Genomic DNA, 12,405 nt, shown 5'->3' on the forward strand with positions numbered 1-12,405 from the left:
ATATATATATATATATATATATATATATATATATTTATATAATTTTTTTTTGTCTTGAAATTTAATTGAGTCAAATTACATGTTTTCAGTTTCGATTGAACTTCAGTACAGTAAAAATTCCTCAAAATAATACGCAAGTACTGTACAGTTATGAAGAACAATTAGTACTTTACACTCCTGTCATTTGCCGTGAGTCAAATAAAACAGACCTTTATTGTAAGAACACAGAGTCATCATCCTTTTTGCATTTTTGCACTCAATTATTTTTATTATGTAATGTATTAATGCCATGAATGCTATTAAAATTATGTGTCTGTCTTTTTTTTTCAACAGATTAACATGAAAACTATGCCTGCCATCATGTTCAGGTTGTTAACTGGTCAAGAGACTCCGGTGTACATATAAGGAATCATAAAACTGGGACTTTTTCCTGCAACTAAAAAAAAAATGTTACAGCTCCTCCTAAAACAAAAAAAAGCAGAACAATATTGAAAAAAATACTCTCTGTCTTGCATCATGTGGGTGTAGACTGCATGTAAAGATTATTAGAAAGAGTGCAAACATTCACACAAAGAAAACCTAATCACATAATCTGATCAAAGGAGTGATGTTACTTGCTTATTAATGCAATTATACAGATAGTCTTCCATGCCGGACTTATTAGTTTGTATATATGTTAAATGCCTTTGGTTCAAGCCTTTTTTGAGTTCTTAAACTAGCAAAGTACTCTTAAATTAAAAATACCAAGTGACTGTACTAAAGTTCACTAAATCAATAAAGTAGGGCGTCATCAATAGATTTAATTTTTAACAATACTCATTTCACAAACTCAAAGATTAACAAATGGAATAAAGCATGCTAAAATCCAAAGATAGCTGTTACATTTGCTGAACAAGCTGCATTTGAGTTCTTCTGGCTGTCTTCAGTGTCTCTGTGATAAATGGGTCCTGTACACTGTGAATGGACCATTTCTGTAGATTACTACTTCAGCATGCCGGACTTGAAGACGGAAAATATACTAATCAGAAAACCTGAGCTGCATTCATGTTTATGCATGATTAAAAAAAAAGTGTTATTTTAGTATCATTGAGATTTTTGAATTCGATTTTGTGTATTTTCTGTTTTGATTTTAGTTTTTTTTTTAATGTCTGTATAGTTTATAGAGTTTATACAGTTGTAGTTATTTTAGAACTTCAATTTAAATTTTCATATAACTTCATATAACTTAAATTTAAGTCTTTTTCATATAGATTTGATTTCAATTTATATTTATTTAAGTAATGAACAGGTTTTTTTATGGTTTTATTAGCTAATGGTGTGTGTGTGCATATGAATTACTTATAAATTAATTATTTTAGAATTAAAAATCAAATTACCTATGAACTTCCAAATTCAGATGGCTCACACATTGAAAAAAAGTCAATGCAGACTATATTTTAAATGTAACAAATTATGCTCATATGGTTATGAATTCACTCTTGGTATTGACAAATGTTATCTCATTTGACTAAAAAGAACTGTAACACAAATAATGAAAATAGACAGATTGTAGAATTTGTATTTTATTTTTTTTGCATTATGTACATATATACATATGAATATGCAGTTTGTATAGAACAGCTGGATCAGTAACAATTCTATATATACAGCTGCTCCCAGCAATTCAGTCTGTATGTTTTCAAGTAGTAGTTGTGGATGGCAGCACACAGCCCCTCAAAGTCTCTGTAAAAATAGGAGGGGGGGAGGGGGGGACAAAAACAAATATTTAATCAAACAGCAAGGACAGTGAATTTTAAAACAATGACACAATTTTGGTGTAAATAGTAATATGCTTTCGTTGTATGGAAAAGAGCAGCATGAATATTCTTCAGAACATCTTCTTTTGTGTTCCACGGAAGAAAGAAACTCATTCAGGTTTGGAACATCATGATTGTGAGTAAATGATGACCAAATCTTTTTTCTTTTCAGATAATGTTAATACAAATGCCTTTATTTGTGCTTTGAAACGTACTGTTAATGTAGTGATCTGCTGAGACAAGGAGACATTCTCTGTCTGTGTGTTGTCATCATAGATCACTCCCTCTAGAAAGCCTGAGTTGAGGTAGCCTTCACCAGTATGGGATTCGTCATCCTCGTTGTCCACGCCCACACTGAATACCTCCCTCATCCTCGCAGGAAACAGACAGTCCAGTAGCACCACCATCAAACCAATCACAGCGCACAGCAAACCTGAAAATAATCGGCGAACACACAAAAAAAGATTCTTCATTGGCATTAATGGTTCCATGAAGATAATCCATAGAACCTTTTCATCGCACAAAAATGTTCTTCAGATTGTTTAAATGTACTTCACACTTCAAGGTTCTTTGGGGAATTCAAAAATGGTTCTATGACTGTGAAAACCACCTTCTGGAACTTTTGTTTTTTTAAATGTGGAATATTCTAACTCTTAAAATAAAGGTTTGAATGGATGCCATAGAAAAAACAAAGAACCCTCCCGTGAACAGTTCTTAAAAGAACAACTTTTCTTAGAGTGAAGAACATTTTAATAATCTAAAGAACCTTTTTTCCACTATAAAGAACCTGTGGAATGAAAGCTTCCATGAATGTTAAAGGTTCTTCATGGAACCTCAGATGCCAGTAAATAACCTTTATTTTTAAAAGTATATATTGCACAAAAAGGTTCCTCAGACTAAAAATAAAAATGGTTCTGTTCACCCAAAATGGTTCACCAAAAGTATTGTCACCACATATTACATCTATATCATTTGATATTGTATTTTATATGATTTCCAAGTCAAAAACTTTTGAAAGTGGTACGCTTTCCCATAAGGAGCATTTACCTGTAGCCAAAGCGATCCAGAAGGAATGGCTATAGTCTGTACTTAAGGACTCTGCACCTATACTGAAGTCACATGGGATCACATTGAATATAGTTGAGAAGGAAGCCGTGGAGAAGAAAATGAAAGCAGCCGTGGCTATCATCATGTAACCGGCGTAGAGGATGACAGGCATTGAGAAGAGGATATTGGCCACCAGCCAGCAGCAAAAAGCCGTCCTGTGGGAGAAGGCCATTCTGTACTTTAGCTTGTTTGCATTTGTTGAATAGGACGGGGTTTCTTTACACTACAGTAAGACATTGGTGGTGTCTGTGTGTTGGTTTACCACAGATTGGCTGAGGCGAAGCGGCCCGAGTATCTGTACTGGTAGATGAGGCCACAGGCGCTGTTGCGAGTGAACTTCTCTGCGATGTAAAGGATGGGGTTGGGAAGACCTCGCTCCAGCGCGTCACCGTACTGCTCATCCACGCTGCTCGACCACCTGAAGATCTCGTTGTAGTCAATGGTCTCATTTATCTGCGATACTGGGTCGCCTGTTGGAACGGATATGGAAAGACCCCATGAAACCTGAATTGGACTCATAATCTTCTTGAGAAGTGGACCACAAATATTGACGACTCATACAGTTTACCTTTGAGTGTTATGTTTATTCCATACAGCCCCACATGAAGTCCGACTTCAGCGGACACCACTGCATTACTGAAGGATTTGTAGCTCGCGTTTGCCTTCACGCTGGCTTCAGCCCAGTCTCCAGTAAAATTCAACACTGAAGTGGACAAGAACATGGAATGAAAATGTAGGCTATGTTACACAATTTCAGCAGCTCTTAAGTAATGACACGATATAACTGGACTTAATGGGATATTTCATTCTATTGTTCCAGTTGAATTTTTAGACTCTTACTCACACTTAAAAACTGCATGAATGTAATTGCATTATGTAACAAATACGTCAAACCAAACCAATTTAATTTAATTATCACCTTGTCTTTGGTTAAAAGTCATCGAAAAACTGACGAGGTTAGAGAAAAGCTCTAGCAGCATTTTGTTGTCTAATGCAATGTAATTCATGCATTTTAAATTCAAGTTAAATAGGAAAATATTTTTTGAGGCCAATATAAACATATCTAGCAACAACTTGATTTCCAGATTAACTTGAAAAAATACTTGAAATACTCACCTACTAAAACAGCTCCAATAAATAAACTTATGATTATCCTGAACATCCAGAACAGTCTCTGAAAAAGAGGACATTTTATTTTAATATTAAAATATATATTTTTTATACAAATTGACACAAAATCTTTGCAAATTTTTATACATCTTTGACTGATATAAAGAACTGATGTAAAAGACTTCACACTAGGTTTGTAAATTAACAAGGGTATACTAAAATGACAAAAAAATACCCCAGATATATAATTTTACTGTAAATGGTGTTACTGTACAGACCCTGATATTTAAAAAATAACAGAAAAGTAATCTGTCCCTCAAAAATTCACATATTTGTAAAAATTGGGGGGAAAAAAGAAATAAATAGGCTACTTTTACTTATAATATGAAATACTATGCTTGACAACTCAATTCAAGGTACAATGAATCACCTTGATTTTTAGAGACATTCCTGAAGGCATAAACTTTTTTCCCCCCCAAAATAAAACCATTATGAATACAACTATTAGCCTTTTACGAGCTTGGCGCGTATTTTAACCTATAGCCTACTTTTTTAAAAGCTCTCACCCTTCAATCATGTCACATCCATTTATCATTGACCCTTATTAGAAAGCTGTTGATACAGAAAAGCCTTCTAGACAAACTGATGCAACTCACTCACCGATTTGCCACGTATTCCCGGTAGAATGAAGAGGAAACTGACAGCCAGAACCGAGAAAACCAGGATCACGACCAGCAGGCTGATGTCGACGATGAACGGGCTCCTTTGTAGCGAGTAAAACGGGTAAATGCCATCGTAGAAAGTCATCTTTTTTCACTCAGAAATTGCTAGTAAATTTCACAAATAATTACAAAGAATTGGCCATTAACATTGAGTTTAATGTGAAATTTTGAAGTAAAAAGACTAAAATAGTATTTTCTTGTGGAACTTATTCCAATAATCTTTGTTTTATTTGCAACTTTGAAAAATAATTTTTACTATCTATCTGTCTGTCTATCTATTGCATTTTGAAATTATAAAAACTACTTTTAATATATTTGAACCCCCTTGTTTAACTGCCCTCTCAAATGTTTAATGCAGTTTTAATTAGAAAAATGACAGTATTTTTTTTTTTTTTTTTGGTCTCAGGCTTTTGAACCTCACTTTGTGCATATATGAAAACACATACATTTCCAGCTGTTTGAATACTCATTACACTATTCATCAACTAAATGTGTTAAACATTATGTAACATACTAATACGAGTTATTGTTATTCATGAAAATTACTATGAAATGTTTCAATGAACTTCAGTCAAGGTTATTCAAAATATTTTCCTCTATTTTGCAATAAAAAAGTAGTGGCAAAAAGTCTCATTGTCAAAAAAGAGCTTTTTTTGGTTATTTTTTCTTTAATCTTGAATATTTATTTATTTTACATTATAACTATTATTGTATTTATTTTATTTATTTATTTATTTTATTTTATTTTTGAGGGACATTTTAGGATGTAAGTTGGATTTTGAATTCTAGATAAATCCTAGGTATATTTTAAGCACAGCTTGAATTTGCATGAAATAAATGAATTCATCATTAACTAACATTATATGATGATTCACATTTATTATAGTGTTGCCAAACTCCCTTTGATCTTGAACCAAACAGGTGCCGATTCTGCCATTACCTGGGAAGTTCAAAGGTATGATGGGTGGTACAATAATTTGGCAGATCACGATCGAGGGGCTGCAGGTGAGTGAATTCATACTTCTTTTAGGTTTCTACAAAAAAAAAAGAGAGAAAGAAAGGAACATCAGGATATTGTCCTTACAGATGCAGCACTGGTCCGTCTCTTTCCGGCGCAGTACACAGATGGCGTTTATCTGCCCCGACAGGAACCGCACCTGCCCAACCCCCGCCAGATAAGCAACATAGCCATGATTGGCCAATCCGGTCTCATGTCCTACAGGAACAGAAGCGTTCTCTCTGTGGCCTTCGGTGAGTGATGCTTTCATTTAAACAAGGTGTAACCTGTTGATTGAAGAGCCAGCCCTTTAATTATAGTGTCACATAATTTAAAGAAATGTTCAGTAAAGGCTTCCTGAGTGTCATTTACCTTAAAGGGATAGTTCATCCAATAAAAATAAAAAGTTGACCATTTATTCACCCTCATGCCGTTCCAGTCCTTTCTTTCAAAAACAAAGAAATTGCTAGTAACTCTTTTCCATGCAATTACAATGAATGGTGACTGGAACCTTCAAGCTTCAAAACAGATGCAAAAGCACTATAAAATTACTCATTCACTGTATTATTATCTTATGGGCTAAGTCTACTGTGGAAAAGACTGTTATAAATCCACCCTGGTTCACCTCATTGAAGTCCATGAAAGGAGTAGTAATGTCCAGTTTATAAGAAATCCTTCTTCTCTTTGAGTCAGATCTTTAAGTGATACGTTGTGAAAATGATTAATTCACAACTGAATCAGTCAATTGGAATAGCACTTATTTTTGAATATGATTGAGAAAATAGTTTGATTCAAGTGTTTACATGCTTAATTTTTTCCTGTTGGATTATTTCAGTTGTACACCACCCTTTCAATCTAATTGAAATTTCATTTGGCTCAAGCTTAGATGGGATATTTCACTCAAAAATGAAAATTACTCCATGATTTACTCACCCCCCCCCAGCCATCCTAGGTGTCTATGACTTTCTTCTTTCAGACGAATACAATCTGAGTTATATTAAAAAATAACTTCTTTCACGAGAAAGTGGCGTTCCAGTGGATGAAGTAGGACATAGGTGTAGCGTAAGCTCCGGTGAGAAGTGATGAACGCGGAAGCGCAGAGGAGAGAGCAAAACAAAACACTGGTCACGAATTAGAAGTACAAAACCAGGATTTGTAAAGAAGGATGTAAAGAGGAGACTGGTTTTCCTTTGCTGTAAACAAAACTTGGTTCTGGCGAGACTATCATATTCTCACCACAGCTCACGCTACGCCTACATCCTACATCATCTGCTGGAACGCCACTCTCTAGTGAACACGCGTACGATAGTTAGCGGAAGCTAGAGATTACGGTTTATTAAGTTTTAAATATGGATATTTTCCTACACAAATGCATCGATTCACTTCAGAAGGCCTTTATTAACCCCCCGGAGCCTTGTGGAGCACTTTTTATGATGGATGGATGCACTTTAATTTCCTTCAAAATCTCAACAGCCATTCACTGCCATTATAAAGCTTGGAAGAGCCAGGATATATTTTAATATAACTCAGATTGTATTCATCTAAAAGAAGAAAGTCATATACACCCAGGATGGCTTGAGGGTGAGTTAATCTTGGGCTAATTTTCATTTTTGGGGTGAACTATCCCTTTAAGGTGTTTCAGTGAAGTCTTTTCAGTCTGACTGAGCCATCAGTCCATCAATAAACAGATCATTTGGGTGCATGTAAACGTAGCTAGTGGTACACAAGTTTAAAGGGGTAGTTCACCCAAAAATGAAATTTTGCTGTTTATTTACTCACCCTCAGGCCATCAAGATGCAGGTGACTTTTTTCTTGAGTGTAACAGTAAAGAAGTATTTTTTTAGCTGAAGCCACGGTCCTTAATGATTGATGAATTCAGCGGACACCGTCATTTTGAGAGTCAAAAACGCAAATCAGGGAACACAAAATTAATACCCGTGGCACCTGATGAGATATTGAGGTCTTATGAAGCAAAACGATCGATCTGTGCAAGAAACTGAATGTTATTTACAACATTATTAGCTGTAATCCAGAGCCTCAGGCAAATGGGGAAATTGTATTATTTTCCCGCGAACTGATTCTTTCGGACAGTTGGTTTCAGTGAATTGCTTCAAATAACTGATTAATCAGTTCATTTACGCAATGACGTAACGTATGCACAAATATATTATTAAAGCACCCAATAATGATGTGAAACATGGAAATTTTACATGTCTAAAGCATATAAAGTAAATAGTCTTCATTAGCACACCTTTTTACATAAGCAAAGAGAAACCATAAAAACTTTCCATTTGGCCTCTTCATTCAAGTGCTCGGTTCACGCATGCGCATATCAGCGGCTCGTCGGTCTTCAGTTGTAACCTTTTCCTCAGTTCACTGACTGTTAGAGTAACTGGAGTGCTGAATGAGTTGGCAAAACCAGCATCATATGATCAGATATGCCGGTATTTTGGCTCATTTCGAGTCGGAGTGTCTGTCAGGCGTCTGAAAGTGAGTTTTGATTAACTGCTCGAATCTGTGCTGCTCGAGCTGCGAACTGTTTCCGATGGTTCAGTCCTATCTATTCACTGTTACTCTATTAAGACATTTAAACCCTTTTTAGAGTTCAAGGATTTCAGTAGATGTTTTCCTAATATTGACTAATTTTGTAAAGGATCAAGGAGAATTTGATTCCTTATGATGGCCACTCTTTATTACTACATTAGGTTACCATGTGTGGTCTGAGATCTCAGAATCACGAATACCTGGTTGCCCACCTGAGTTCATGCATATTAAAGTCCAAAAAGAAGATTCCATCTTTGGCTCTAACTCTTCGCAACCGATCCTGCTTCAGTTCCAGAGAGCAAAGTGGAATCCGAGCACGGGCAAAAGCCCCAACAATCCCCGCACACAGGTGCGTATGAAGCCACTATAGACTGTATGGGATTTATAATGGACCTGCTGAGTTTTTGATCTACCCAAATGAATTTCAGGTGAATCACGTGACAGCGTGGATAGATGGCAGCTCCATCTATGGATCATCCAGCTCATGGTGTGATGCCTTGAGAACGTTTTCCAAAGGACTGCTGGCATCAGGCTCCTCACAGGACATGCCGCGGCGCAGCAGTAGTGGTTACCTCATGTGGAGTGCGCCGGACCCCAGCACCAGCCCCTTATTTATAATAGTTTGGATTAATAATAGTAATAATTATTATTATTTATTTATTTATGGATGAATAGATAAATAAATAATACATAAATGTATATATATATATATATATATATATATAAATAAATTTAAATTATAATAAAAAATAAAATAATAAAACATATAATTTAAAAAACTAATTAATTAATTAGTGATTAAATGACTGCATAATTAAATAAATAAATACCTGAGTGTTATTGCTGCAACTGTGACTATAGTAATTATTACATTTTTGCAGTCACTATGGTTACTGTAGTACATTTTTGAAAGGAATTTTTGAAGGGTAGCATTTTAAGTCATTTTGCTCTTAATCTAGTCTGTCACCAGGTTCAGTCCTTTTGCATGAGCATGTGTTTGCTAAAACCCATAACAATGTGCGTTTGGTATGTTGCTGTAAAAAATTACATAACACCAATATGAGTATGGCATGTAAAATACTCTGAATAAACCACAGCTTGTGACACCAATAGACCATCATTTTTTGAAAATAATCTTCAATCTATGTACCTCTTGTAAATGGCTCCATAGATGGCAAAACATTAAGCAATAAAGAGAACATGATACAGAGCAGAGTGACTTTTCACTTTGCATGGTTTTAGTACTTATATATAAAAAAAATTACATTACAAAGTGCTTATGGAAATGTTGTAAGTTGTGGTTTTCAGCTGCTCGTTTTGTGTGTTCTCAGAGTTCGGGAATGCCCGGGCCAATGAGAACATCTTTACAGTCACTGAGGGAATTATTTGGTTTCGTTACCACAATTACCTGGCCTCCAAACTGCATAAGGAACACCCCTATTGGTCAGATGAAGAGCTTTTCCAAAATGCCCGAAAGAGGGTTATTGCCACATTTCAGGTAAAGCAGATAGTCCTCTATTACTGACTCACTTCATGAAACAGGTGGCAATTTGGAGGGGTGTAACGCAGTATCCTTCAATTAATATCTCCTTTGAACACTGGTGTATAAATATAATGATATATCAATCTTATTTCTGATTTGATGATCGATCTTTCCTCAGAATATAGCATTCTATGAATGGCTGCCGGCCTATCTGGGAACACCAGTGACTTCCTATCCAGGTGAGACTTGTGTGTGTGTGTGTGTGTGTGTGTGTGTGTCTTTGAATGGGCACATGCTCCAGTAATCTGTGGTTTGTCTCAGACGTCACACCCACTGACCACAGTCCGTTCACTGACCGTCTAAAGGTCACACTACAATTTGAGTTTCATTCACTTCCACTCATATGCATGTTAGCGCTTATTAATAATAATAATTATTTGATATTTATAATTTCTATTAATATAGCTAATTGCATTTTGATACAGGTATCACCTTCTTTTACTTTTAACTTAAAAAAAATGACATTTTTATAATAAGTAATAAAAATAAAAAATGTATTTAAAAAAATCTAAATAATAATTCATTTTTTAAACATGTTTGAGATGCAACATTTACAATACAATTTTTGGTGACATAGAAAATATTTAATAATATTTCATAGTTATTTAATATAAAATTATTAGTCTATTATTGTGATATATTGAATAAAATGATCTACGTGGGTCAGATGGTCTCTTCAGTGGATGATTGTGGGCAGACGTGAGCAGACTTTATGCTGCAAGTCAAAAGAAAGGCTACACGAGACTAATCTGTGGTCTATTAAAATCTCTCTCATGGCTTGCGTAACGTGCAGTTGGCTTTGCAGTTGACAGCATGTCGTTGGCATCTACGTCATTACAGGTTAACAGATGCCAAGTATGTCATTTCTGCTGAGGGCAGTACTGTTAACAGTGGTTAGTGAAAAATATGAGCTGATAATGGAATATATGATATGAGCTGAATCACACAGCACCGTCTTTCTGCAGGTTATCAGAAATATGTTGATCCAGGGATCTCTGCTGAGTTTGAAGCTGCTGCTGTGAGGTTTGGACTGACTCTTGCACCACCTGGTGTATATAAAAGGTACACTGCTCAAATCACTTTTGTAAAACTGTTACAAATCACTGTTGACATAGTAACATTAACATTAAAGAATTTCTGTTAAAATACTCAAGTATTAGACTTACTTACACTACCGTTCAAAAGTTTGGAGTCAGTAGGAAGTCTCTTATGTTCACCAAAGCTGATATTATTTGATAAATACAGTAAAAACAGTAATATTGTGAAATATTATTACAATTTAAAATAACTCTTTTCTATTTTAATATATTTTAAAATGTAATTTATTCTTGTGATGCAAAGATGAATTTGCGGCGCAGCAGTAGTGGTTACCTCATGTGGAGTGCGCCGGACCCCAGCACCAGCCCCGGCTCACAGGAGCTCTACGGTAACATATGGAGCAGCTACTTTAAGTTGTAGTACATTTATTTATTTATGACCACATGACCAGTAGTTACATAGCTAATCAAGGAATTTTCATCTCGTAGGAATATTTTGCTGTCATGCTTTCTTGTAACATGCCTTACAAAAATGTATATCCATAGTTTCCTTACTATGGTTACTGTAGTTCCATCCATAGTTTTCCTTACTATAGTACTAAAGTTACTGCAATTATTTTACTACTATAAAATCAATTCTGCAACACTGTGAGAAGCTTTCAGAATCTTTGTCATTCATTCATTCATTCATTCATTCATTCGTTCATTCAATCGTTTGTTTGTTTATGGATAAATAAATCAGTTTTATTTATTCACTTATAAATGGATAACTATTTTATTTGTTTGTTTGCTTGTTACCCATTACTTATTTATAAATAATAGTTTGGATTAATAATAGTAATAATTATTATTATTTATTTATTTATGGATGAATAGATAAATAAATAATACATAAATGTATATATATATATATATATATATATATAAATAAATTTAAATTATAATAAAAAATAAAATAATAAAACATATAATTTAAAAAACTAATTAATTAATTAGTGATTAAATGACTGCATAATTAAATAAATAAATACCTGAGTGTTATTGCTGCAACTGTGACTATAGTAATTATTACATTTTTGCAGTCACTATGGTTACTGTAGTACATTTTTGAAAGGAATTTTTGAAGGGTAGCAGTTTAAGTCATTTTGCTCTTAATCTAGTCTGTCACCAGGTTCAGTCCTTTTGCATGAGCATGTGTTTGCTAAAACCCATAACAATGTGCGTTTGGTATGTTGCTGTAATAGACAGCAACGCAACTGAAATGTTCCCAAGTCCAGAAACGTAGCAAGGAGATCTGTAAAATAATCCATGTGACATCAGGGGTTCAACCGCAATTATACGAAGCTACGAGAATACTTGTCAAAAAAAATGACTTTATACAACAATTCGACTCCTCCGCGTCACCCTGCAGTGCCATTTTGGAGAATATCCGCTGGATGTAAACAGCGTATGCTGTTCTGTGTCAGCTGCGTCACGCGGATACGCTGTTTCCGTTCAGATCAAATCACAACAACGTAGGAAACAGATCCGGCGGGACGCAGCCGAGGCA

At 34.9% G+C, this 12,405-nt stretch overlaps 3 protein-coding genes across 3 annotated transcripts in view; 2 read left to right on the top strand and 1 right to left on the bottom strand.

The window, feature by feature from the left end:
• Positions 1 to 483, top strand: part of LOC107739070 (amyloid beta A4 precursor protein-binding family A member 2-like) — a 23,443-nt gene extending 22,960 nt beyond the window's left edge. Inside the window, exon 12 of the mRNA XM_016551051.1 lies at positions 334 to 483. Coding sequence (XP_016406537.1) covers positions 334 to 405 — 72 coding nt within the window. The 3' untranslated portion in view covers positions 406 to 483. The remainder of the gene's footprint in view (positions 1 to 333) is intronic.
• Positions 484 to 1,652: 1,169 nt separating this feature from the next.
• On the bottom strand, positions 1,653 to 4,820 carry LOC107739108 (dual oxidase maturation factor 2-like). Its single transcript, XM_016551105.1, has 7 exons — positions 4,674 to 4,820; positions 4,020 to 4,077; positions 3,472 to 3,606; positions 3,166 to 3,373; positions 2,844 to 3,058; positions 2,012 to 2,229; positions 1,653 to 1,722 (listed from the first exon to the last, which is right to left on the bottom strand). The coding sequence occupies exons 1-7, from the start codon at positions 4,818 to 4,820 to the stop codon at positions 1,714 to 1,716; spliced, it is 990 nt and encodes a 329-aa protein (XP_016406591.1). The 3' UTR covers positions 1,653 to 1,713.
• Positions 4,821 to 5,601: 781 nt separating this feature from the next.
• duox (dual oxidase) overlaps positions 5,602 to 12,405 on the top strand; it is a 23,425-nt gene continuing 16,621 nt past the window's right edge. The window contains exons 1-7 of the mRNA XM_016551093.1: positions 5,602 to 5,740; positions 5,822 to 5,986; positions 8,438 to 8,625; positions 8,705 to 8,873; positions 9,608 to 9,774; positions 9,938 to 9,998; positions 10,785 to 10,881. Coding sequence (XP_016406579.1) covers positions 5,602 to 5,740; positions 5,822 to 5,986; positions 8,438 to 8,625; positions 8,705 to 8,873; positions 9,608 to 9,774; positions 9,938 to 9,998; positions 10,785 to 10,881 — 986 coding nt within the window. The remainder of the gene's footprint in view (positions 5,741 to 5,821; positions 5,987 to 8,437; positions 8,626 to 8,704; positions 8,874 to 9,607; positions 9,775 to 9,937; positions 9,999 to 10,784; positions 10,882 to 12,405) is intronic.

This window comes from Sinocyclocheilus rhinocerous, unplaced genomic scaffold (genome assembly GCF_001515625.1).
Source record: "Sinocyclocheilus rhinocerous isolate Xijiao unplaced genomic scaffold, SAMN03320098_v1.1 scaffold675, whole genome shotgun sequence".
Taxonomy (NCBI): Eukaryota; Metazoa; Chordata; class Actinopteri; order Cypriniformes; family Cyprinidae; genus Sinocyclocheilus; species Sinocyclocheilus rhinocerous.